Below are 27,472 nucleotides of genomic sequence, written 5' to 3'. Positions count from 1 at the left end.
TACCGAGATACACCCATGTTACACCCATCCTTCGCAAGCTGCACTGGCTCCCTATCGGTCTCCAAACACGCTTCAAGGTGCTGGTTATCACCTTTAAAGCCCTACATGGCTTAGGACCTGGATATCTATGAGACCGTCTTCTGCAACATACCTCCCAGCGTCTGATAAGATCACACAAGATGGGCCTTCTCCGTGTGCCGTTGACTAGACAATGTCGTCTGGCGGCTCCTCGGGGGAGGGCCTTCTCTGTAGCTGCCCCGGCCCTATGGAACGATCTACCCCCAGAGATCCGGACCCTCCCCACTCTCTTGGCCTTCCGAAAGTCTATTAAAACCTGGCTATTCCGGCAGGCATGAGGCTGTTGACCTCTTGAATGAGGTCCAGCCCCACTAAGGTTGAGTGCATGTTGTGTCTTTTTAACTTGCTTTGTCTTTCTATTTTAATTTTTTTGGTATTCTTTTTAAAATTGTTTTTATGTAAGCTGCCCGGAGTCCTTTGGGATTGGGCGGCATATAAATTCATTAAACTTTGAAACTTTGAACTTTGAAATCTGTATCTTCAAGAAATAAGTAGGAAAGCCATAAACAATCCTTCATGAGAAATAAGTTCTATATTTTCTTTAAATGGAAACACATTTTATTTCATACTAGGTCTGAAGGAAAAGTCTTTCAAAGGTAAGCTAGAGGCTTCTGAACTTGTCAGATTTGCCTCGTTTCTTCTAAGAGTTCGAGTTCTGCGCTTAGGAGTTCATCTTTAATTTCACAGATGTCGATGTAGCAAGCACGGCTAGTTGTAGACAAGATAATGATTTTTTATTTCTATTTTGCTTTACTATGTAGTCTAATGGGGACTAATTTCTTAGATATATAGCATGCTTCTCAATAGTTGAGTCAGCAATTTGATAAAGCTGAAACTAAGCGTTGTGATCTTGTTGAGCAAATATAAACGTTGCAGCCTTAAAGACAATATAGGAAAAATACATTCTCAACATAGAATAAAATAGTTGGCAAAGCCAATTGTCATAATACATAGAAAAAATCCTAAAAGACTTGAAATGTCCCACAACTGGCATTTTTTATTAAAAAAACCGTTCCTTTGTCAGAGAAAGCACTGCATAATTTTATTGAAGGTGCTTTAATGCTTGATTCAGCTTTTGAGATGAATTTACTTTGAGCAATTAACCGTAGTACTAGCATTTTGTTTTGCATGGTTCGAAAACTATTTTAGCGCAAAGTATCTTTTATTTAAATTAATTTTGGCTGATGTGGTATGCAAGTATGGCATTTTGAAAAATGGCTGAGTGTCCCCTTGGAGAAGTCCTTCTCTGAATTCGCAAATATGCTTTGAAACCTTTTTTTCTTACACTAGTATTCGTATTGCTAAGCATTGCTTCAGTGTTCAGGAGCTTTTCCCACAACTCAAGATGTATTGTCATTTTCTCACAAAGAGGATAAATTAATTGGCCAAGTCTTCACTTTAGGGGGGGGGGTTATTAGAACATGACCTGAATGCATGGAAATAATTGCTGTATGTAAAGTCTTGCTTTCTATGTTTGCCTTTTTTATTTTTTATTTTTTATTTATTTTCAAAACAAACATACAACTCCTCCTTCTTTACATATTATAGAAAGTATATCAGCTGGTTACAAAAGGCTTTTGTGCATCTCTTCCACCGTCATCAAATATAATTCATATTAATTCAAATATCTTAACTCAAATATTTACTATATTAACATCATCATACCTCCACTTTTATTTGACTACAGTTATTTAAACATCCTTCATCCTTAAATATACCAAGATTCAATACATAACCACATGTTGGCATTTCATTTACTTATTTGTAAAATCCTCCATTAACATTAAGTCCTCATATTCTGTTTTAGCTAAATATCCATAATATTTAATACCAAATTTTTCTAATCCTCCATGTATATAATTTATTATCATTATCCTTTCTTTATTTAACTATATCCTACATCATAACATTTTCCCCCTATTAGTTAAAACTTAACTGTATCTAGTTTTGTTTTTTTATTATAATTATTATTGTTATTAATAATCATCATTATATATAGTCCAAAAATATTTCTAACCTTCCCTGCTCACATCCAATTATTACTTATCATAACAGCTCAACATTGTATACATTACTATCATTATCAATTTTTATTTAACTATACCTATTACCACTGGATTTAACTAAGTTTAGCTAATTTTGAATTATACTCTTCCATCTATCAACCTGTATCTCTCCAATAACAAAACAATCTTATATCTGCTGCCATTTGTGGATCCAATTCTCCAAACATCTTTTTATGTTTGCCTTTTTTTAATGGCCCACTTTTACAGACATAGTAGCTACAATATGCAACTCAGGAGCCGAGGTGGCGCAGTGGTTAAATGCAGCACTGCAGGCTACTTCAGCTGACTGCAGTTCAGCAGTTTGGCTGTTCAAATCCCACCAGGCTCAAGGTTGACTCAGCCTTCCATCCTTCCGAGGTGGGTAAAATGAGGACCCGGATTGTTGTTGGGGGGCAATATGCTGACTCTGTAAACCGCTTAGAGAGAGCTGAAAGCCCTATGAAGCGGTATATAAGTCTAACTGCTATTGCTATTGCTGCAGGTATTTCTCAATTCTTAGCAAATCACCTGTACCAGGAATCCCCAATCCCCAGGCCACAGTCCACTACCGGGCCTTGGCCCCTTTGGAAGTATGTGCATGCAGCTCCACTTGTGCAAGCAGTGGACATGTGCATGCAGCTCCATTTGTTCAAGTGGCAGGTGCATGTGTCCGCCACTCGTGCAAATGAAGCTGCACAGACATGTGCTTGCTCACTGATCATGCATATCTGTTCTGACCCCCCTCGTCCTACACCAAAGCACGCCGAGACAAAGATACTTCAAAGATTTATTAACACACAGACTAGACTTTGGCAGCAATCCAGCACAGACTGACCTTGGCAGAAATCCAGCCTGCCAAGAGAGCCACGATAGCTTCTCCAGCTCTAGTAAATACGTTGATTCCTGCGACAAGCGTGTGGAAAGCCATTCCTTTTATAGTCTTGAGAGGAGCCTAATTACCACCAGCTGAGTTCAATTATCTCTTGTAACTGCGTAACTGTTCTTTACGCCTATTAGCCCTCCGTTGCCGGGCATCAAGGACCAACTTCCTTGTCGCCTCCCCACTGCTCCAATGCATGATGTCAGGATCACGCTCCCTTGTCTCCTCCCCACTACTCCAAGGCTTGACTTTGGGAGCACGCTCCCTTTCGCTCTCACCTATGCTCCAGGCCTCAGGCGCTTCCTGATGGCCAACCAGCCTCTCTGCGCCCTGCTCAGAGTTGGAACCCTGTCCAGGGTCCTCCACATCTTCCAGAGCCGACTCATAGGGCCCCTCGCTGTCGGAGTCTGGTGGCAGCTCCAACGGCTCCTGCTGGCTACAACACGTATCCATTCCCCCTCCCTCTCATTCCGCCCCCCCCCATTCTGCAAAGCCAGAAATGTTGGGGATCGCTGATCTACAAATCTTGTTGTCTTGTTCTTGCTTTTGCATATGTTATCCAGCTTAAGTTTATCTCTTCTCTTCATATTTAGTCTCTTATCATTTCTTCTCAGTAATTTCCAAATTCTAAGCTGAGAAGTAATACCATGCCGTGAAAAAAAAATTGTATTACAAAGGAGTTGAGATTAATTGGGGCTCTGGAATATATATTTGGCATTTAAGATTTCAGCATACAATATTAAATTATATTTTCTTCTAGAGAAAGCAGCCAACTGGGACAAATTGGAGAGAAGGCAAGGAAGAAATAGTTTGGTTAATTTGTTCATGCACTACTATGTTTAATTGGATTGGGAGAAGTATACTTTCAGTGATTGCATTTGCGGGGATTTTTTTCCAGGAAGCAATATTAAACTTGTATAACTAATTAATACACGTCTTCAAAATGCTTCAGAGTTGAAATAAACAAAGCTCCTTTCCAATTTCAAAACAGTCATTCTTTCCAACATTACTGAAAGAAGTCCAGACTTAAAAAAAAAATGCTGATTTCAAGGCTAGGGTGGTTCTAGGCTTGAAACATTTTATTTGTGAAAAAATTGGCATTCCTGTATTGGTTCCACCACAAAACCGCGGTAGACTAAAGCGCGCTCAATGAAACCGCGTATCTGACGTCATCACAGCGCGATGAAAAAAGCACGCTGTGAGCTAAAATTAACGCGTAAACCTAAACCTAACCCCCCGAAACCTAAACCTAACCCTAAACCTAACGCTAAACCTAACCCTAAACCTAACCCTAAACCTAACCCTAAACCTAACCCTTAACCTAACGCTAAACCTAACGCTAACCCTTAACCTAACCCTAAACCTAACCCTAACCCTTAACCTAACCCTAAACCTAAACCTAACCCTTACCTTAACGTGAATAGGCTTGCTTTAAAAGCGCTTTTTAAAGCGCCCTTTTTTCTCCGCGGTTGTTGTTGTCGCGCTGCTGATGACATCAGCGACACGCTTTAATCGGGCACGCTTTAGTGGACCGCGGTTTTGTCGTGCCACGTATTAATTAAGAGCCACATTTCCTTGTTAAACCACACAAGCACAAGTTTTCAGTGTATTAGTTTAAAGCCCTGAAAAAGAGGAAAAATATTGCCACATCCACTTGGGTCAGCAAAGTACCAAGGAGCGCATCAGCCACATCACTGCGCAAACAGCCAAAATGACAGTTTTTAAAACTTCTATTTCTTCTCACTAATTAGGTGGGCCATTAAGCCAGAAATCTGCTAAATCCTATTCTTCTGCACTGCTTCTCATTGTTGTCACCTGTTGCCTTTGTAGTCATCAATATTCATGCATTTTTAATACCCGTCTTCATTTTTTCAGGAGCAAGCAGACTGTAAAGTTAGAAGCCGCACAGGATTGGTACGCAATTTCATACTAATTGGAAGTGTTATTTTCTTATAGGAGACGAACCGGAGGAAGCAGAAACTGACATGCCTAAAATATATGAACCCATTGAATCTTTCGGCACCCTGAAGGACCGTTTGAACATGTTTTTGCAAATATATAATGAGAGTATCCGTGGGGCAGGAATGGATTTGGTGTTTTTTAACGATGCTATGATTCACTTAATAAAGGTATCAGAGGACATGACAATTGCTTTAGTTAAGTTTTGATTATTTCATATGCCTGAGTTAAACCTTTGAAAATCCATTAGTTTCATCTGCACAAATTCTAACAATATTCAGATGTAATTAGTGGAACCTTCTTGAATGAAGACTTACCCATGTGTATTCTAAAAGGTTCCAGAAAATACTGCTTTAATGATCAGAGTGTTGACATTCGTGACCCGTCAAATGCCCGAACGTCAAAAGCGCGCCGACAAAACTGCGGCGAGAAAACAGCGAGGATGAAATCGCGCCCACAGAAGCGTGCCAATAAATGTGCGCTGACGAAAGCGTGATTAGGGTTAAAGTAAGGGTTAGGGTTAGGGTTAGGGTATTATGTTGTTTTCGCGTTGTTTCTTGATGGCGCGCTTTCGTTGGCGCACATTTATCGGCGCGCTTCTGTGGGCGCGATTTCATCTTCACTGTTTTCTCACCGCGGTTTTGTCGGCGCGCTTTTGTCGGCGCGCTTTTGTCGGTGAACCGTTGACACTAGAGAACTAAATGACAAATCTTTCAAAGTATAAAAAACCAAATTGATGTAAAGATGAACATCTATATATTTTTTTTACAAGAAAAGGAAACAAAAGACTTTTATCCAATAAATATCGGTCTTGTAAACTTATTGTACATTCATTTGTAGTTAAAATTCTCCATCCTGCACCAGGTCACCTATAGGAGTGAGCAAAGCTGATGCTGGGTTCTGCCCTAGACTTTATAGAAATGCTAAACATGAGAACTTATCAGTTGCTCTTATTAAGGCTGGTATTTTTTTTAAATGGTATATTTAGAGATTAACAATACTGTGGGTATAACTATGTATTAGTGATATCAGTGAGAAATAGATTCATTCATTTGTGCCAAATACTAACTGTACTAAGGATGGGGATGAAGGTTAACCAGGACCAGCCCTACTGTCAAGCATATGATGGCTATCTTGGTGTCAGATTATAGGGGGCAAGAGCAATCATGATTGTCTCTAATTCACCTGTCATTCCTGTAGGATTCTGCTTCAGTCAGCGGTCTTCCTCTAGTTTCTGTTAGGCGAGCTTTATTTTTCTTTTAAAAATAGTCAGATTGAGGTAGTCAGGAGTGAGATTTCTCAGCTAAGCAGAAATAAATCATTGTTTCAGCGACCAAGAGATTGTGATATTGCTTTAGTAATGCTTCAGCTTACCTCTGACACTATATTTAATCAGACTTCTTCTGTTGACAGTACAGCGTGCTCAATGTACAGGGCCTCTTAAGGTGACTGTGACATTTTGAAGAGATCAGAGTTTGAATTTATTAATGCAGCCTCCATAGGAACAGAAGTCACTGGATTGGATTGGATTTATTACATTTATATGCTGCCCTTTTCCCCGAAGGGGACTCAGGGCGGCTCACAATTCAATCAGGGAAGGGGATAAAAAGACGAACATAACAATACAAAATTTAAAAAACACACAACAACCATACCATTCAAGAAGGGGGGCAAAAGCTCTTTAGCCCCAGGCCTGTCGGAACAGCCAGGTTTTAAGGGCTTTGCGGAAGGCCTGGAGGGTGGTGAGGGTTCAGATCTCCACAGGGAGCTCATTCCAGAGGGTCGGAGCAGCCACAGAGAAGGCTCTCCTCCGGGTAGTCACCAGTCGGCATTGGCCGGCGGATGGAATTCGGAGGAGGCCTAGTCTGTGGGATCTGATCGGTCTATTGGAGGTAATTGGCAGCAGGCGGTCTCTCAAGTACCCAGATCTTATGCACTTTCCTGAGAAAGAAAATTCTATGCAAATAAGAACTAAAAATATAGTTCCAAACCCAAATGATCTTCCTTGCCAGAAAAAAATTGTTTTATTAAAACAGTAATTGGTATCTCTATCACTGCACTGATTCATTACATAGTGACAGTTTTTTGATGTTAGTGGCCTGACCTGCTATCCAAGGTGGGCTTTGGGGAAAGATTCCTATTAGCAATTAAATCAGTCCAAATTATACACTATTCCAGGTACTTGATCATGTTATGTTAAGCTAGACTCTCTATTTTGGATGTGATAGAAGATGCTGGCCATCACAGTATGAATTCAAATGCTAATCTGTAGACTTCTGTTAAAAAAATAGGAGAAGCATCACTTTATCCTTGATACTAGAAAGCCAGTGGTGGGATTCAGCCAGTTCGCACCTATTCGGGAGAACCGGTTGGTAACTTTCTAAGTAGTTTGGAGAACCGATTGTTGGAAGAAATCTCCTTTTGTTTTTTCCCCGCTTTACAGGGCTAATCCTGTAAGGAAGGCAGGAAGGAAACATTCTAGTGTTGTTTCTAACCTAATCTTTATTGCCCTGCTTACAGAAACTGCCTCTCCGGTTAACCCTTATTACCATTGTAACAGCTAAGGCGAAGTGCCCATCGACCTGAGTGACCTTGAGTTGGCTAAGCCCACCCAGTCACATGACCACTGAGCCCCACCTACCCAGATAGTCATTAGGGCAGAGAACCGGTTGTTAAATTATTTGAATCCCACCACTGTAGAAAGCAAATTGTCTGTGGCCAAACCTGGAGCTTATATTGTTGGAAAAGAGTTTATGGAATGATCCATGCAAAGACTGGGATCACCTTTGTGCCACCCATATTAAAGATGTGGTGCAATGCAGGGATCTATCAAGTATCTGCTTAATCTTGTGTTATTCTAAATATGCAACCAACAAAATGGTGCTGTGATTTGTAGATCTCTCGTGTGATCCGCACTCCCCGAGGAAATGCCCTACTTGTTGGAGTTGGGGGATCTGGAAAGCAAATCTTGACAAAACTGGCATCATTCATTGCAGGCTATGATATGTTCCAGATCACATTAACAAGGTAACCTGTCGAATAAAACACAGTATCAAAATGGATGCTTATTTTATAAAAGAAATCAAATGACGTGTAAAACGTATTGTGCTAGTTCCCATGTTAAGAAGTGCAGGGTTATATAATCATTAGCCTGCTATTGTAACTATTTTGCCTCCCTGATTTAGTTGAATGAAAACTCTCTCAAATTCTGTAAATGGTTATAGGGGGAATATTGCAGTCAACACTACAGGAAAATAATAACCATTTGTAGTTAAGAAAAGGCAATAGAAAATGTTCACCCTTATCTGGAACACAAAATATAACATTCCAAGCAGTTTTTTTAATGAAGCAACATAAAAAATGAATTTTCTCTACAATCCTAGAAAAAGAAAGAATACATAGACATTTATATAGGAATACCTAGAGAAAAAGAAGAAGAGGAGGGAGGAAGAGAAAGAAAGATTAGGAGAGAAGTTAGGAAGGAGAAGAAAAAGGGTAGGAGTAGGGAAGGGGTAAGGGAAGGGAGAAGGGGATGGAGAGGAGGAAGGAAGGGAGAAGGAAGGGAAGAAGAAAAGAAAAGAAAGAGAAAACAAGGTGGTATCTTAGCAGGTGCGAAGGATGGTAAACAAAGCATTTTAAACTATACCTTATAACCTTTCAAATGGAATAATAATAATATAAGAATGGCAAAGAAAAAGAATAATTATGTGAATGTATATCCATAACTGTATGTAAGAGAATAAATGACAGTAAAAATATAAAGCATAATATAGGTAAATAATATTTGGTCATAAGTAGCTAAGTTTAAATAAATAAAGAAATGTACATAAAAGTGGATAACGAACAAGGAGATTATGAATGAAAGATAGAAATGTATAGAAGGGAAAACACTAACTGCAAAGAAACCGATTCGGAACTGCGGCATGATATACGATGGAACTTATTGTTCCTATGTTGTTTTTAAGTTATGTGTTTGTTTCTGTTGATGTGCTTATGTGTTTAAAATAAAAATTTATAAATATATATAGGAATTCTAGAAAATGTCTGCCTTACTTCTTACATAAAATATATTCCATTTAAAAGAAATAAATTTAGTATTTGAGTAAGCGACAGGCGTTTTATGTATCAAAACAATTTGGTTTGTTAATTATGTTTACATTCTGTATTATTGGAATATTATATAGCTTAGAACAATGAAACAAAAATGAAGGATAAAACAGTAGATTGAGAAAAAAAATTAAATAGTGGTGAGCATTAAATTGTATAGATACAACCAGGTAGAGATACTACACATTTCTAAAAGCAACAGCCATTAAAACAGGCACTGAGCAGAAAGGCCAAAATAAATTGTTCTCATTTTAAGGCACCTTGTTTCAATCAAAATTATTGGTAGGCTAGGAAGCTTGGATTGTTTGTGACAATTTTATTTTTTTCCCTTTTTCTAGATCCTACAATGCATCTAATTTGATGGAAGACTTGAAACATCTGTATAAGACTGCTGGGCAGCAAGGGAAAGGAATCAGTTTCATTTTTTCAGATAATGAAATAAAAGATGAAGCTTTCCTGGAGTATATGAACAATGTTCTATCATCAGGAGAAGTAGGATTTTCATCTTTCTTCTTGGCATTGAATTAGCCCTGGGTTTTCAGAAACAGAGAGCTTGGCTGATAAGGTTATATTGACCAACTGATTCTGTAAAATTCTATGCTTGAGTTCACTGCTGATGAAAAAACTTTCCCGCTGAATACTGATTTTTTTAAATAAATATGTAGAGCAGATCAAACTTTTAGTCTTTAGTTAATTTACTACTCAAGTATTATAAATCAGTAAAGACAGACTTGGAGAAAACTTTTAGTACAATCACATTGATTGAGAATATTTTATTTCTAGGGCAAAAAGACAGAGATTGCCAGTTGTTACTTTCCAAATATTACTGACAATCATCTCCCAGAAGCCTTAGTTAGCAAGGCAGATTAGGGGCTGTAATTCCATAACATCTGGATGTTACTGTAATTCAGTAACATCTGGATGGCCACAGATTTTAAGAATAAAAGAGAAGAGAAAGGAAAATTAAACGTGAATATTTTATTGGCATATCCTATCCTCCCCCCAAAACACTAGCACTTAAAGTAGTTAACAATAAAATAGCAATGAATGAATTATAATTAAAATCAGGGGTGAAATGCTACTGGTTCTCCCGAACTGGTAGGGATGATTGTTGTTGGTTCTGCAAACTGCTAGTAAAAATTAGCTTCTGAGGATTGCACGGCTCGGCTGTGAGCCGTGAGGTTGTCGGAAGCTTCCCTTGCTTTTTAAAGCATTGTTTCCTGCCTGTTCGGGTTAGGGTTAGGGTTAAAAATGCTTTAAAAAGCGAAAAAAAAAGTTTCCTACAATCACACCAGGGGTGGGTTCCTGCCAGTTCTAACCTCTTCTATAAAAGAGGTTCCACAAATCTACAGTGCCGTTTAGAACCGGTTCCAGCTCCCTCCCCCTGCCTGTCCGCACATCATCAAGATGAAGAGCGAGAGGAGGAATTCTGGGAGTTGAAGTCCACAAGTCTTAAAGCTGTCAACTTTGAACACCCCTGGGGTTTTTTCCCTAAAGGGTTAAGGGTTAAGACTTGCGTGCTTCAAATGCCAGAGTTTCTGAGCCAACATTTTGATTGCTAAGCAAGAGCGTTGTTAAGTGAGTTTCACCACATTTTACAAGTTGGCCACGCCCACCCAGTCACATGGCTGGCAAGCCACTCCCATCCAGTCACATGGCCTGCAAGCCAGTCCCACAAAGCAGGGCACACCTACTGAAGAGGTTCTAAAACTTTTTGAAACCCATCACTGAATCACACAGATCAGTTGTGAGCCACGTGATCGTCAGAAGCTTCCCCCCTGCTTTTTAAAGCATTTTTTCCTGCCGGTTCAGGCGAACAGGCAGGAAAAAAAATGTTTTAAAAAGTGGGGGGAAAAAAGAGCTTCTGACGAGGTAGCTAAATGCCTTCCAAAAAAAATAATAATAACAGCTGACTGTATGTGGGGTACAATAAAAATATTCTTCCTGTTTAGGTTTCCAACCTGTTTGCGCGTGATGAAATCGATGAAATCATTGGTGATCTCGTTCCACTCATGAAGAGGGAGCATCCACGCCGTCCTCCCACCAATGAGAATGTATATGATTACTTCATGACTAGAGTTCGCCAGAACTTGCATGTGGTTCTTTGTTTTTCACCAGTGGGTGAAAAATTCCGAAACAGAGCTTTGAAGTTCCCTGCACTCATTTCTGGTTGCACTATAGACTGGTTTAGCCGCTGGCCCAAAGATGCGCTAGTTGCAGGTTTGAGATTTTTTGACTATTGGAAAAGTTTATAACATTATCAGTAACTTTAACATGATGAAAATCTCTTCTCTAGTAAATGATTTTGTACATCATTTACTCCGGGGTCAGTGTTTTTTTTTTTTTACTCTGAGTAGAATTCAAAACAGTATCGGAATCTATTTTGAGGGTTGCTTTGATGCCTATTCATTGATTATAGCTTCCTCTCCCATTCCAGAGAAAATAATAAACTTAGAATATTATCTTTGAAATTTACATGTATTATTTTTACATCCTGGCCAAGCTTTGAAATGTTTTGGATAAATTAGAATAGCCTTAGAATCGTGACCCGACAAATGCGCACACGACAAAAGCGTGCCGACGAAACCGCGGTGCGAAAATCACAACATCATCAACGCGCCAACAACAGTGCGCCGACAACAGCGTGCCGACAGAAGCGCGATTTATATTAAGGTAAGGATTAGGGTCAGGCTTAGGGTTAGGGTTAGGTTAAGAACGCGCTTCTGTCGGCGCGCTGTTGTCGTTGTGCTTCAGCACTCATTCGTCGGCGCGGTTTAGAACTTGCGGTTTTGTCACCGCGGTTTCGTCGGGCGCCCTTTTGTCGGTGAACCCCTTAGAATAAGGCCATCCAAGGAAAATACTGTGTTGACGGTTTCAGTGTTGATAATAGAGACTTTTCTGTCTCCACATGTGAAGCATTAGTGATTGAGCAAGCCTTCTGCAGTGGAATGTCTTTCTTTGAAACATAATTGGATGTGAGAAATGCAAATGACAAAATTAAATGAGACCCATTTACTTATTCCTAAAGCAAGGGGATTCTTAATTCCATCAAAACAAGAATACTAGCTTTGCTCCCAATAATTACAGGAGGAGGATTACCCATCAGTAAAGAGAAATAAGCTGATTTCACTCCTGAGATTATAAGCAGAGATCCTGTAATGTACAAATGAGAAAGAGCAGGAGTAATAAGGTCAAACCTCCTGCATCAAAATAGAAAAGAAAAAAAATATGTCAAGACTGCAATTACTTTGACAATTAGAACCATTCAGCTCCCTTTGCCCATAATTTACATGCCTTGAAAGTCATATTAGTTAGCAATGGTTTAATGTTATTGCATATATCAATATATTAGAGTGTTTGAGGTCATGGGTCTAATTTTGAGATCATCAAAGGTATTTGCAGTAAGAGACTTGCCAAAAAATCAAGATGCTCATGCAGTTGAAGCCTGCTTTTGATGTACAGCGCACACACAAAATATGTAAAAATGGACAGGCTTCAATCATGAGGTTATAAATACCATGTTGACTCTCTGCCCACTGGAATTCCTCTGAATATCACCGTGACTCGACAAATGCGTGCACGACAAAAGCACGCCGACAAAACCGTGGCGAGAAAACCGCGATGTCATAAACGTGCCCACAACAACGTGCTAACAAAACCGCGCCCACAAAAGCGTGATTTAAGTTAAGGTAAGGGTTAGAGTTAGGTTCAGGTTTAGGTTCAGGTTTAGGTTCAGGGTTAGGTTCAGGGTTAGGTTCAGGGTTAGGTTCAGGGTTAGGTTTAGGGTTAGGTTCAGGGTTAGGTTTAGGGTTAGGTTCAGGTTTAGGTTCAGGGTTAGGTTTAGGGTTAGGTTTAGGGTTAGGTTCAGGGTTAGGTTTAGGGTTAGGTTCAGGTTTAGGTTCAGGGTTAGGTTCAGGGTTAGGTTTAGGGTTAGGTTCAGGGTTAGGGTTAGGGTTAGGTTCAGGTTTAGGTTCAGGGTTAGGTTCAGGGTTAGGTTCAGAGTTAGGGTCAGGGTTAGGTTCAGGGTTAGGTTTAGGGTTAGGTTCAGGGTTAGGTTCAGGGTTAGGTTCAGGGTTAGGTTCAGGGTTAGGTTCAGGGTTAGGTTCAGGGTTAGGTTCAGGGTTAGGTTTAGGGTTAGGTTCAGGGTTAGGTTTAGGGTTAGGTTCAGGTTTAGGTTCAGGGTTAGGTTCAGGGTTAGGTTTAGGGTTAGGTTCAGGGTTAGGGTTAGGGTTAGGTTCAGGTTTAGGTTCAGGGTTAGGTTCAGGGTTAGGTTCAGAGTTAGGGTCAGGGTTAGGTTCAGGGTTAGGTTTAGGGTTAGGTTTAGGGTTAGGTTCAGGGTTAGGTTCAGGGTTAGGTTCAGGTTTAGGTTCAGGGTTAGGTTCAGGGTTAGGTTCAGGGTTAGGTTTAGGGTTAGGTTCAGGGTTAGGTTTAGGGTTAGGTTCAGGTTTAGGTTCAGGGTTAGGTTTAGGGTTAGGTTTAGGGTTAGGTTCAGGGTTAGGTTTAGGGTTAGGTTCAGGTTTAGGTTCAGGGTTAGGTTCAGGGTTAGGTTTAGGGTTAGGTTCAGGGTTAGGGTTAGGGTTAGGTTCAGGTTTAGGTTCAGGGTTAGGTTCAGGGTTAGGTTCAGAGTTAGGGTCAGGGTTAGGTTCAGGGTTAGGTTTAGGGTTAGGTTTAGGGTTAGGTTCAGGGTTAGGTTCAGGGTTAGGTTCAGGGTTAGGTTCAGGGTTAGGTTTAGGGTTAGGTTCAGGTTTAGGTTCAGGGTTAGGTTCAGGGTTAGGTTTAGGATTAGGGTTAGGGTTAGGTTTAGGGTTAGGTTCAGGGTTAGGTTTAGGGTTAGGTTCAGGGCTAGGTTTAGGGTTAGGTTTAGGGTTAGGTTTAGTAGGTTGTTGTTAGTTCTTTGTTGAAGGAGCGCTTTTGTCGGTGCGCTGTTGTCGGCGTGCTTCTGCGCTCATTCGTCAGCGCGATTTCGACCTCGCGGTTTTCTCGGCATGGTTTCATCGGCACGCTTTTGTCAGTCGCGCATTTGTCGGTGAACCGAATATCACCTAGTTCATACTTATCTGTCAAGTGTGCCCATCAGAGGAGCTCAGAAAGTTGATTTTGCTTCTTTCAAGGAAGAAGAGAAGTCCATGATAATGAATGAGATGGAGGAGTGGGGAAGAATAATAAGAAATAGGTCAGGGGTCATCCTAAATTTCTTCTGCCAGAGAATGAAGTGGTGTTTATACTGATAGGCATTAAATCTCATTTTTAGTATCGGAGCATTTCTTGTCATCGTACGAAATTGACTGCACTGAAGATATCAAAAAACAGATGGTGCAGTGTATGGGCTCCTTCCAAGATGGAGTTGCTGAAAAATGTGTTGAATATTTTCAAAGATATCGTCGGTCCACCCACGTGACTCCCAAGTCTTATTTGTCCTTTATTCAAGGATATAAAGCTATATACAAAGAAAAACATGCTGAGGTACAGACCTTAGCCCACAGGTGAGGTGCTTTGATACTCTAATAGTAAGTTATTGTCTTGCCAAATAGCTTAACCCAATAACTAGTCTCTAAGGAAGTGATATATGTTTAAGCGATCTGAACTGGTTGCTTTAGAAGGTTTGCGAAGAGCTTTGGTGGCACAGTGATTGGAATGCAGTATTGCAGGCATTTATATTAAATTTGTATTACAGCCAGGAGTTTGATCCTGTGCAGCTCAAGGTTGACTTCTATCCTCTGAGGTCAGTAAAAGGAGGACCCAGATTTTTGGGGGCAATATGCTGACTCTGTAAATATGCTGACTCTGCTTAGACAGGGCTGGAAAGCACTATGAAGCGGTATATAAGTCTAAGTACTATTGCTATTGTGAAATTACGCTTTATAAAATTAAGCCAAAGACCACAAATAGTTCTAGGATCACAGATTAACCACCTCTTATTTTGGGGAAAGGGAATAATCCAATATTGTTTTAGTCGCGCACACGTTTATTGATGGTTTTATTCATTTCAGAATGAATACTGGACTGGAGAAACTGAAAGAGGCTTCTGAATCTGTGGCAGCTTTGAGTAAAGAGCTGGAAGCCAAAGAGAAAGAACTTAAGATTGCCAATGAAAAAGCTGATATGGTAAAGTCCAGTGTGTTTATTTCAACTCTTTTACTAATGGGAAAACCTGGAAGAAAATTAGTTAGTAGACTTCTCCTAATTGGTGCCCTTCTACACATGTTAACTCTCTAAATTTCAGTTATGATAAGCTAAAATTCTTGGTATTGTTGGTCATAAAAAGGCCACATCATATAACATGCAGAGAGCCGAGGTGGCGCAGTGGTTAGGGTGCAGTACTGCAGGCCACTTCAGCTGACTGTTATCTGCAGTTCAGCGGTTCTAATCTCACCGGCTCAAGGTTGACTCAGCCTTCCATCCTTCCGAGGTGGGTGAAATGAGGACCCAGACTGTGGGGGCGATATGCTGACTCTGTAAACCACTTAAAGAGGGCTGAAAGCCCTATGAAGCGGTATATAAGTCTGCTATTGCTATTGCCATTGCAGCCCTTAGGCCTCCTCCATCTGTAGCCCTTCTGCCTTTGGATGCCAGAATACCTGGCTATTTTAAAACAAGAATCAGAAGAAAGTTGAATTATAAGTCATAAAACACACATGTAACACAGATAAAAAAATTAAGAGCCCACAAAAAATCCTATTCTCGCCTACATGGGGCTCAGCCAGCCTAAAATAGTAAATATTGTGTAACAAAACATTAGGTTTCCTCTGGCCTATGGGATCTCACACTGGTTTACTAAACCCAAAGCACTTTGCTAGCTCTTGAGTGTAATGTTGAGGCAGGAGGGGGTGCACAGGTAAACCCACCAGTGGCTGGCCAGGTTAGGTGGTCTTAATAGAATGGACCTTATAAATTTATATTAGCTTGACATTTCACTTTAGTGCACTTGTCTTGACTCCTAACTTTGACTTCTAACTTCCTCATAAGTATTACAAATATTACAGGGACATTTCACAAGCTACTGCACAAGGATGGCACAAGGAAGTAATGTGGGTGTAGAATACTGAAAATAGCCAAATGACAGAATAATGTGGGCATCATCTCAGCACTTTTTCTATCCTCTTTTTATGACTTCTAGGATTCACTTCTGCATTGTATTTTTTCCAAAATGTACTCTCCTGTCCTAAGCAGGGGGCTTGGACAATCAATATGTAATACGCCTATTGTAACACCTACTGATTTACTAAGTTTGATTAAAGGTATAAAAACACTGCCCAGGGCATAGCCCAGGCAGTTCAGTTTTGATGTGCGAACATTCTGAACTCTTGATGCATCAATAAACCTGTTTCTCTCGCACCTTCGTGGTCTCGAGTCCTGGTCTTTCGTAAGTAGATTGCTAAACCAAACCTCAATCTGCTGCTACAATGTAAACTCTTGGCAAAGAATTATTTTCTGCAACCATAGTTACTTCTTTTTCCATTCATTTATTTTCTTCCATTCTTTTTTTTTTAATGTCCTCCGTAGGTGTTAAAAGAAGTCACAGTGACAGCTCAGGCTGCTGAAAAGGTGAAAGCCGAAGTTCAGAAAGTGAAGGACATAGCCCAGGCTATCGTGGACAGCATTTCAGCAGACAAGGCTATTGCCGAGGGAAAATTAGAGGCTGCGAAACCTGCGTTGGAAGAGGCTGAAGCGGCTTTACAGGTTAATGAAGAATGAAAGGCGAATCCACCGTCTGCCTCGCACAGATATGCTGTTCTCTCAGAAATATATCCCAGATTGGAAACTAATGTGTGGACTCCCTCCAGTGGTGGGATTCAAATAATTTACCAACCAGTTCTCTGCCCTAATGACCAGCTGGGTAGGCGGGGCTCGGTGGTCATGTGATCATGTGGGCATGGCCAATTCAATGTCACTCAGGTCAATGGGCACTTCGCCTTAATTGTTACTATGGTAATAAGGGTGAACCGGAGAGGCAGTTTCTGTAAGCAGGGCAATAAAGATTAGGCTAGAAACAACACCAGAATGTTTCCTTCCTCCCTTCCTTATAGGATTAGCCCTGTAAAGTGGGAAAAAACAAAAGATTTATTCCAACAACCGGTTCTCCGAACTGCTTAGAAAGTTACCAACTGGTTCTCCCGAATAGGTACGAACTGGCTGAATCCCACCACTGACTCCCTCCTTTCCCTTTTCCATCATCAGTGAAATTATGTCACATACATCCCCCTTTGATTCATTGTCTTTCTACAAATGTTGCTCAGGTTTCCACCCTTCCCCCCCATACGTGGGGTTTAGCCTCTTTGTGTAAAACATACTTTGCACCAATGGTGGGTTTCAAACATTTTTGGAACCTCTTCTGTAGGTGTGGCCTGCTTTCCGGTGCCACTGGTGGAACCTCTTCTAACTGGTTCGGTAGATTTAACAAACTGGTTCTACCGAATAGGTGCGAACGGGTAGGAACCCACCTCTGCTTTGCACACAGAGAATAAACCTCAAGTATGAAAACAATTTACAAAAAGAAGCCGACGCATAGCATTGGTGATAGATCCTGCAATCTCCAACAGGAAGGGTATCTATTATTTGTGAAAATATGTCAAAGAAGTAAAAAAAAAAACAATCTCCTGTCATATAGCATCCTACAGTTACTAAAATCTACACAGAGTACCAATGGACTGCATTTATTAGAAGGAATTAATCACATCCTTCTGAGCCCAAATGGTGCATTACCTGCTTCTTTCAAGAAGTTTGCCAATATTAAAGATTGTCAGGATTTTCATATATCATGCAGTCCCCTGTAGGCCCTGCAGTGTAATTAATGTTATTAAATATAAACTTTCAAAGAGTCACTGTCAATATGTAGGCAAAATGACTGATTTGCATTCACATTTTACAACCCGTAGATCCGCCACTTGGCAGAAAGCGTTAGACAAATTAACTGCAGGTCACATCAATTCAAATAACCGCTGCCTGTTTAATTTGACAGAAATAGAACTACCATCTGACGCAGAAAGATGGAGAAATGGTGTGATACATACATTATGATTCCAGTATGGGAAATAGCATCTAACATTATTTACCTATGCCAAATATGTTTTGTTCTCCAGCAACCACATTAACTACAATAATCCCTTCACTTCAGAGCAGCCGAAGGCAGAAATTGAAACCGTTATATTCTATTTTATTAATTTGTACCAGCTAATCTCATAAGCAGACTTACAAACGTTTCTCTCTCTGTGTGTGTGCCCTTATGCAGAATCGCATGCCCGTGTTCATATATTAGCTGTTGTAAAATGATTTTAAATAAGGCAAAAACTTCATTATTATATAGATATGTCGATGTAAAGTTATTGGAAGCAACATAGAACATGATTTGCGCGGTTTAGCCTACAAACTGTGGTTTCCTGTTAGCTGTCCATCCAAATATGTATATATCTTATCCTATCTACCGTATTTTTCAGAGTATAAGACGCTCCGAAGTATAAGAGGCACCTAGCTTTCGGGGAGGAAACCAAGGGGGGGAAATCTGCCTTTGCCTCCCAGCATTTGCCTCCTTGCACCAAACAGCAAACAGTACAGAAGATGTACACTGTTTGTGGTGTTATATTTCAGACCATACTTGTACAGATGCCAGAAAGCCACATCAATTTTAACAGCATCTGTATATCTAGTATATTCTCTGCTATTTAAAAGAAGATACAAAAGCACTGGGGCTCTTTAAAAAATAAGTAATAATTTGAACATTCTATAGGCATTTAGAGTCATTGACTTACCTCCTTGCAGCAAACAGCTGCTTCAGTTTAGCATGATTAGAAGAAGAAAAAATCTGCCCAGCAATTTGCCTCCAAATTTCAATTTCAGTTTAAGCACGGGGCTCCCGATGATGTTCTTCATTTTGTTAAGTTTTCTAGAACAATAATAAAGCAGTCTTTCAAAAATAAGTCTAATAATTTGAACATTCTATAGGCGTTTATAGTTATTGACTTAACTCCTTGCAGCAAAGAGCCTGTTTCAGTTTAGTGTGATTAGAAGAAGAAAAAAATCTGTCCCTGCCTCCCAGCAATTTGCCTCCTTGCAGCAAACAGCAAGTTTCACTTTCAATTTCAATTTAAGCAGGGGCCTCCCGATGATCAGCTGTTTCAGGCTGCAGAGATTGCCATAGCCTATTGCCGCCTCCACAAGCCCCATTTTCTCCATTTGCTGCAAGGAGGTAAATTGCTGGGAGGCAGAGGTCAAAGGGTGGGGGCGGTGGGTGGGGCTACATTCGATGTATAAGACACACCCAAATTTTCATATTGTTTTAGGGGGGGAAATGGTGTGTCTTATACTTATAAGGAATTACTTATAAATATGGTAATTCCTTGAAATACTCCAAAGCTGGCTAGGTAATATTACCTGGCATGATAGGCTATGTCTTAAATGATTTTACCTGAAGGATGGATCAATACATACCAAGCTTTGTTGTTCATTGCGGTCCTGGCTTAATAACAACAACTGTGAAACGTTAATTACTTTAATTTCTAAATATACAGTAGTTTGGTGTAATCAGCTGATGTTGAACCCAGCGTGGAATGCGTTTAAATAGAAAAAGTCTGCTGATTTTGTTTAGGCACTTAAAAATTCTGTGATAATTCCTAATTCTGCCCATCCTTTCAATAATGTAGACAATCAAACCGGCAGACATTGCGACCGTCCGTACGCTGGGTCGGCCACCTCACCTTATCATGCGTATCATGGACTGTGTGTTGCTGCTATTCCAGAAGAAAGTAAATGCCACTAAGATAGACCTGGAGAGAAACTGCATTATGCCATCGTGGCAGGAGTCCTTGAAACTGATGACAGCAGGAAACTTCTTACAGAACTTGCAGGTATACCAAAAAGCATTAATAAGAAAAAAGATGATACGGCTGGACAAGATATGAATGTGTAATACATACATACATACATACATACATACATACATACATACATACATACATACACACACACACACACACACACACACACAGACAGACAGACAGGCAGACAGATCTATCTATCTATCTATCTATCTATCTATCTATCTATCTATCTATCATCTATCTATCTATCTATCTATCTCTATATCTATCTATCTATCTATCTATATCTATCTATCTATCTATCTATCTATCTATCTATCTATCTATCTATCTATCTATCTATCTATCTCTCTATCTCTATCTCTATCTCTATCTATCTCTATCTATCTATCTATCTATCTATCTATCTATCTCTATCTCTATCTCTATCTCTATCTATCTATCTCTCTATCTCTATCTCTATCTCTCTATCTCTCTATATCTATCTATCTATCTATCTATCTATCATCTATCTATCTATCTATCTATCAATCATCTATCTATCTATCTATATCTATATCTATATCTATATCTATATCTATATCTATATCTATATCTATCTATCTATCTATCTATCTATCTATCTATCTATCTATCTATCTATCTCTTTAGTGTCACAACCCCTGGTATGCCCAAATATGGGAGGAAGCTTACTGCTTCCATTCTCTGTCCATCGGCTCGTCACAAAAGTCCATCACGACAGAAACCCAATATTTTTTACTGTAGCCTTTTGTTATATTTGTGTGGTATTTGTGCTGATAAATAAATAAAGGGAGACTAGTATAGATCTATTTCAAGCTATTTAGCTCTCATCAGCTAGCCATACCCTTACTGGGATTCGAACTGCCTAAGATGTAATATAGCCCAGGTTCGAATCCCAGTAAGGGTATGGCTAGCTGATGAGAGCTAAATAGCTTGAAATAGATCTATACTAGTCTCCCTTTATTTATTTATCAACACACACACACACACACACACACACACACACACACACACACACACACACATATATCTTTTGTCTGGAGTTAGTATGTTTAGTATTGATAGACTGCACTGCTGCTTTCCGCAGTTTCATAGTTACCAGTTGGAAATAGTACAGAAAAGACTGGTGACCAATTAATATGAAAAGTTCAGAGAGAGAGAGAGAGAGAGAGAGAGAGAGAGAGAGAGAGAGAGAGAGAGAGAGAGAGAGAAATTTCAAAGATTGTTCTTATTTCTATCCTTGGTCCTTCTGAGTAAGTGTTCATAGAGATTTTGCTGCACAATAATTCTTGTAGAAAAATCCATCACTTATTAAAGATGGCAGTAGTATAAACGGGCGCCAGTTTAAAATCCAGGCACAGTAAAGATCAGGAAAATTAAACAGACAAGCTTTCATGAGCACAAATAGTAGTATGACAAAAATTAATAACTTTTTGAATGCTAATTCTGTAGAAATGTCTTCTGACCCCCTCCTCTGTCCAGTAACGAATGCCGAGACAAGCTTAACTGGAATGTACTTTAATAGCAAGACACCAAGACCTCGGTGGCTGAAAGCCAAGCAGAACAAACAGATAAGGACCTTGGCAGCAACTCAGACAAACTCAGGCAGCAATAAACACAGATAAGGCTTGGCAGCAATCCAGCCTGCCAAGATCACAGTACTGTCATCCGACATTCAATCCTGAGTTGACTTCTGCAAAGAGGGCCGTGTGCACAAGTAGCTTTTATAGTCTGGAGAGGAGCCTAATGACCACCAGCTGAGCGCAATTACCTCCTGTAATTGCAAAATTGTTCCTGACATCTAATAGCTCTTTGATAGCGTGCATCCAGGAACAACTCACTACTGGCCTCTGGCTCACTCTCTCTTGTCTCCTCCCCACTGGTCCAAGGCTCAGGTGCCTCCTGGTGGCCAACCAGCCTCTCTGCGCCCTGCTTGGAGTCGGAACCCTGTCCAGGGTCCTCCACCTCCTCCATAGCCCACTCCAGAGGGCCCCTCGCTGTCGGAGTCTGGTGGCAGCTCCAACGGCACCTGCTGGGCCACAACAGAAATGTGTCTTAGAAAAAAATGGGTAACATTAAACAGCTGGATTTTTAATTTTGTTTGATTTGGGGTAAGTGAAAAAATATCTCTCGTGTTATTTCTAGCAATTTCCAAAAGATACAATTAATGAAGAAGCAGTGGAGCTCTTGAGTCCTTATTTTGAAATGGCAGATTACAATATTGAGACAGCTAAGAGAGTTTGTGGAAATGTGGCCGGCCTTTGCTCATGGACCAAAGCAATGTCTGCCTTCTTTGCTATAAATAAGGAAGTTCTACCTTTAAAGGTAAGTCCAATATAGTTGGTAAGGCAGAGTAAAACTATATCAACAGCAATTTACAATTTTAAACTGGGATCATATGCTGGACTAAACTATAATGAGATTTGTTTGGTTTTGATTTAGTGTGATGTGCTTCCCTTTGGCCAAATGCAGTCCATCAGCATGTTTGGTCCTGCTTTTGAGAATATTTTCATAGGAGAAAGGGGTGCTTTAAACTTATGTACAAATGATTCCTCTTTGACATCTCTCTTCTCTTTCCCCACTTCCTGGAGAGCAAATCAAGCAATAAAAAAAAAACAAAACTACTGGTACATTCTCAACTGAAAAGTCTAGACTTCCTAGCTTCAACTGATATAGCATTCCAGCCATAATGTTAGAAATTATTTTGTTTATGTAGTAGAGAAGGATTTAAACTATAAAACAGGCTATAAATTTGGCCTGCAGGAATAGAAGCATATTTATCAATCTTGTTTATGATGTTAATCTTCTCTCTCTCCCTCTCCCTCTACGTGGTTGTATCTATGCAATTTAATGCCCACCACTATTTAATTTTTTTTCTCAATCTACTGTTTTATCCTTCATTTTTATTTCATTGTTCTAAGCTATATAATAGTCCAATAATACAAAATGTAAACATTAACAAACCAAATTGTTTTGATACATAAAAGTCCTGTCGCTTACTCAAATACTAAATTTATTTCTTTTAAATGGAATATATTTTATGTAAGAAGTAAGAAGTAAGGCAGACATTTTCTAGGTATTCCTATATATATTTATAAATTTTTATTTTAAACACATAAGCACATCAACAAAAACAAACACATAACTTAAAAACAACATAGGAACAATAAGTTCCATCGTATATCATGCCGCAGTTCCGAATTGGTTTTAGTCTAGAGAAAACAGAAGAAATCCTTTCTGAATTTAAACAGATATACCAGTCTCCTAAAATCCTACTACTCAACACTCTAAAATAACAATGTTCATAAAATATTCTTCTTTCAACTTTAACAGATATTAAATTGTCAGATATATATAATCTTATATTTAGAAAGCTACAGTATTTCTCTGAACCAATCCAATCTAATCTTCAGATACCAAAATCAAAAGTCAATTTTTCTCCTTATCTTTCAAGAAATCAAGCAGTGATCTCCGAAATTTAGCCATCTCAGCTAGTTCCATTAGTTTCAAAATCCATTCTTCCATTGTGGATATATTTTCGTCTTTCCATCTTTGGGCATATAACAGCCCTGATGCCGATGTCTTTGGCTGCCTTAGTATGGCATACAAAGATGATAAATATTTTGTGGTAGCAATACTAATTCAACAATTTTCTCTGTATCAGCAATGTACTTCATCATAAGCTATTGTTTTTTGCATAGAAAGATTTTTTATTTTCCATTTTCATAGCATATAATCACATGTATACTATTACATAGTCAATATCATGTTGTATTATTAAGTAATTACATCAATTCATCTTACCATCAACTACCAAATAAAAGAAAAAAAAGAAAAAAAACCCAGTTATTGGCTCTTCTGCTCCCCATACCTTATCCGACACTTTCTTCCCCCTCTCTCCTCCCCCTTTCTACATCCTTTCTTCCTCCATCATTTTCTACTCTACTTCCCCCTCCTTTTTCCTTCTCCTCTCTCCCCTTACCACTCCTCCTTATACACCTCATCTTCCCCCCTCACCCTCTCTCCTGTCCCTCTCTTCCTATCTTTCTTCTCTCCTCTGCTTCCCACTCTTCCTCTAATTCACTTGGTGTATTTCAGCTTCTGAGCAAACTCCCTTTTATGTTGATGGTATTTATAATTCCATTTCAATGTACATAAAAAAGAAAAAATAGCAGTATACATGTACAATCATAACACCTTAGAATCCAACACCCTTCCTCCAACTTAGTAAACTCCGCTCCCTCCCACCCTCCCCCCAACCCCCCCAACCTTCCCCCCCCCTGACTTCCCAGAACCAATACAAGGTATAAATCTTTAACAAAAACAGTTTAAAATATACTTAAAGAGAAAGTAGAAAATTAATAATGTCTTTGAATTGAGCTTAGCTCCTCCTTGCTAGGCTAACTATAAACAATTTATATCATAAGCTATTGTTCATGTTTCTTTGATTGCTGTTATTGATACACAGTGTGCATCAAAGTTCCCTTATTTAAACTTGGTGGGTTGATCTATTTTAAGGCAAATCTGGCCATCCAGCAGAATCGCCTGACTACTGCCAATTTAGATCTTCAGAAAGCCCAAGTTGAATTGGATGCCAAGCAAGCTGAGCTGGATATTGTGCAGGCTCAATACGAAAAGGCCACATTGGAGAAACAGGTAAACTTCCTGTTGGGTACAGGCAATCCTTTTATGTAGCCATTCCCTTGCGTTGGTTGGTCAAATGGTCAAGAAACTATTACCATGATGAGTTCATGTTGAGTTAGAGGTATGCCACCCTATTCCCGAGGGACTCAGGGCGGCTAACAAACCGGGGCGGGAAGGGACACAATACAAAAGGAAAAAAAAACATGAAGACAAACAACAGTACAGAGCTAGTTTAAAAGGTCTCAACAAGCACACCAATTTGAGTGGGGATGGAACTCAGGAGCCCCAAGCCTGCTGGAACAGCCAGGTCTTAACGGCTTTACGGAAAGCCTGAAGGGTGGTGAGGGTCCGAATCTCCACGGGGAGATCGTTCCAGAGGGCCGGAGCAGCCACAGAGAAGGCCCTCCTCCTGGTTGACAGTCGGCATTGGCCGGGAGATGGCCGGTAGATGGAATTCGGAGGAGGCCTAGTCTGTGGGATCTAATGGGCCTTTGGGAGGTAATCGGCGGGAGGCAGTCTCTCAAGTACCCAGGTCCAATGCCATGTAGGGCTTTATAAGTGACGACTAGCACCTTGAAGTGTATCCGGAGACCAATAGGCAGCCAGTGCAGCTCGCGGAGGATAGGTGTAACGTGGGTGTACCGAGGCGCATCCACGATCGCTCGCGCGGCTGCATTCTGGACAAGCTGAAGTCTCCGAACACTCTTCAAGGGCTGCCCCATGTAGAGCGAGTTATTCAAGCGTGCGAGAAAATTGGTTTTCTGGTCATTTGGGAAGATAATTCAGCTATCTAGCTACTGAAATATTCTAATAATTTATGTATTTGTTTAAAATTTATTTAAATAAAGTTTCCCCGATTCCCAGCAATGAATTAGGGTGGTATACAAAAATTAAGACCACCATAAACAGTATATAATCTATGATACCCTGATGTCAGCTCTTCAAGGTAGACCAAACTTAGAAAGCAAAGTCAGGCATGCTAATACTGCTGTTATTATATGGCTATAATAACAACATTTTGCAGGTCTGCGTGTCTTTCCTCTCCTCTTGTTGTAAGCAACAGAGAGGGTTTCATCTGAGATGTTTTCTCAAGTTGCAATTCTGGCTCGGAATCAGATTTCTTTTATCTAACTTTTATCTTAGTTGTGGCTGTTCTTCTGGTCCATCAAGGTTATTCCTTCTTCCCATTTATCTAGTTAAAGCAACAACCTACCCATCCTGAACAAAAAGTGAAAAAACCAAGAAAGCTCATCTAACTTGCCCAAATCCCAGGGGGAAAGGCCAGGTTTTTAGAACCTTACAAAAGTCTCAAAAGACTATTAGGATTGGGGCCATCTGGACCTTGGTCAAATGTCTATCTTAATGTGAGGTCTGGATTCATGATAGACCTATTTTATATGTCTTTTGTCAGATTTCTGATAAGCATAAAATCTATGTCCCAATTGTTTATAAGAAATAAGTCCAGGTACACTGACAATGTTAATAGAAACAAAAGGATATTTATATTTGCTGGAAGTACAATAGATAAGGTCGCTCCGTGTCTAAGACGCTGAGCTTGGAGATCAGAAAGGTCAGCAGTTCGAATCCCTAGCGCCACGTAATGGAGTGAGCTCCTGTTATTTGTCCCAGCTTCTGCCAACCTAGCAGTTTGAAAGCACGTAAAGATGCAAGTAGAAAAATAGGCACCAACTTTGGTGGGAAGGTAGCAGCATTCTGTGCGTCTTCGGCATTTGGTCATGCATTTGGTCATGCTGGCTACATGAGCTGAGGTGGCGCAGTAGTTAGAGTGCAGTACTGCAGCCACTTCAGCTGACTGCTAGTTGCAGTTCGGCGGTTCAAATCTCACCGGCTCAGGGTTGACTCAGCCTTCCATCCTTCCGAGGTGGGTGAAATGAGGACCCAGATTGTGGGGGCGATATGCTGACTCTGTAAACCGCTTAGAGAGGGCTGAAAGCCCTATGAAGCGGTATATGTCTAACTGCTATTGCTATTGCTATGACCACGGAGACATCTTCGGATAGCGCTGGCTCTTCGGCTTTGAAACGGAGATAAGCACTGTCCCCTAGAGTTGGGAACAACTAGCACATATGTGCGTGGGGAACCTTTACCTTACAATAGATAGGATTTCTATTTATCTTTTCAAGCACTAGTTTTTGTCTCAAGTTGCCATTGCATATGTGAATTTTTGTTTTGAACAGACATTGCTTGAAGATGCAGAACGCTGCAGGCATAAAATGCAAACTGCTTCCAGTCTTATTAGTGGGTTGGCTGGTGAAAAAGAGAGATGGACTGAACAAAGTAAAGAGTTTGCAGCCCAGACAGAAAGGCTTGTGGGTAAGCTGAAGGGCCCCTGTCCTTTCTACAAAGCTATAAGCTGCATTTAGTATTTTTCAGCAAGTATGGACTGCAACAGGGGTGGGTTTCAACCGGTTCGCGGCGGTCCCCGCGAACCGGTTGGTCGGCGAACCCGGAAGTAAGTAACTTCCGGGAATGGCGAAGGGCCCGCCCGCGGTCCTTACCTGGTTTTGACGAGTTCTGCGCTTCCACACATGCGCAGGATGCATACAGCGCCTGCGCGATCCTCCAGGAGCAGCTGGAGTGTCGCGCAGACGCTAGTACGCATGCGTGCACCGCGCGCGTGCACGAGGACGCCGCCGGCCCCGTTCCAACCGAACCGGTTGGAACAGGGCGAGAAACCCACCCCTGGACTTCAAGCATGTAAATTGCGTTCCTGTTTATTTTCATTCTTTTGTGTTAAAAGCGGCAGGGAATCCTCTGTTATTTTGAGAAATACTGACATTGTGTTGGTAGGAACTTTTGTCTGCTAAAATTACGTCTTGAAGGGTGAGATTTACTCCAAGTTGTGGAATAACATGTCACTATCAATTTGCCAAGTTTATGGTAATGCAAGCAAGGAATAGACT

At 40.3% G+C, this 27,472-nt stretch overlaps 1 protein-coding gene across 1 annotated transcript in view; it reads left to right on the top strand.

The window, feature by feature from the left end:
• The window catches only part of DNAH5 (dynein axonemal heavy chain 5), a 178,452-nt gene that overhangs the window by 108,681 nt on the left and 42,299 nt on the right, over positions 1-27,472 (top strand). The window contains 11 exon segments of the mRNA XM_032220460.1: positions 4,960-5,132; positions 7,859-7,989; positions 9,408-9,561; positions 11,022-11,289; positions 14,321-14,552; positions 15,060-15,174; positions 16,573-16,749; positions 19,707-19,910; positions 22,050-22,229; positions 24,423-24,560; positions 26,747-26,882. Coding sequence (XP_032076351.1) covers positions 4,960-5,132; positions 7,859-7,989; positions 9,408-9,561; positions 11,022-11,289; positions 14,321-14,552; positions 15,060-15,174; positions 16,573-16,749; positions 19,707-19,910; positions 22,050-22,229; positions 24,423-24,560; positions 26,747-26,882 — 1,908 coding nt within the window.

Source organism: Thamnophis elegans, chromosome 6 (genome assembly GCF_009769535.1).
Source record: "Thamnophis elegans isolate rThaEle1 chromosome 6, rThaEle1.pri, whole genome shotgun sequence".
Lineage (NCBI taxonomy): Eukaryota > Metazoa > Chordata > Lepidosauria > Squamata > Colubridae > Thamnophis > Thamnophis elegans.
This window is presented reverse-complemented; position numbering and strand designations above follow the sequence as displayed.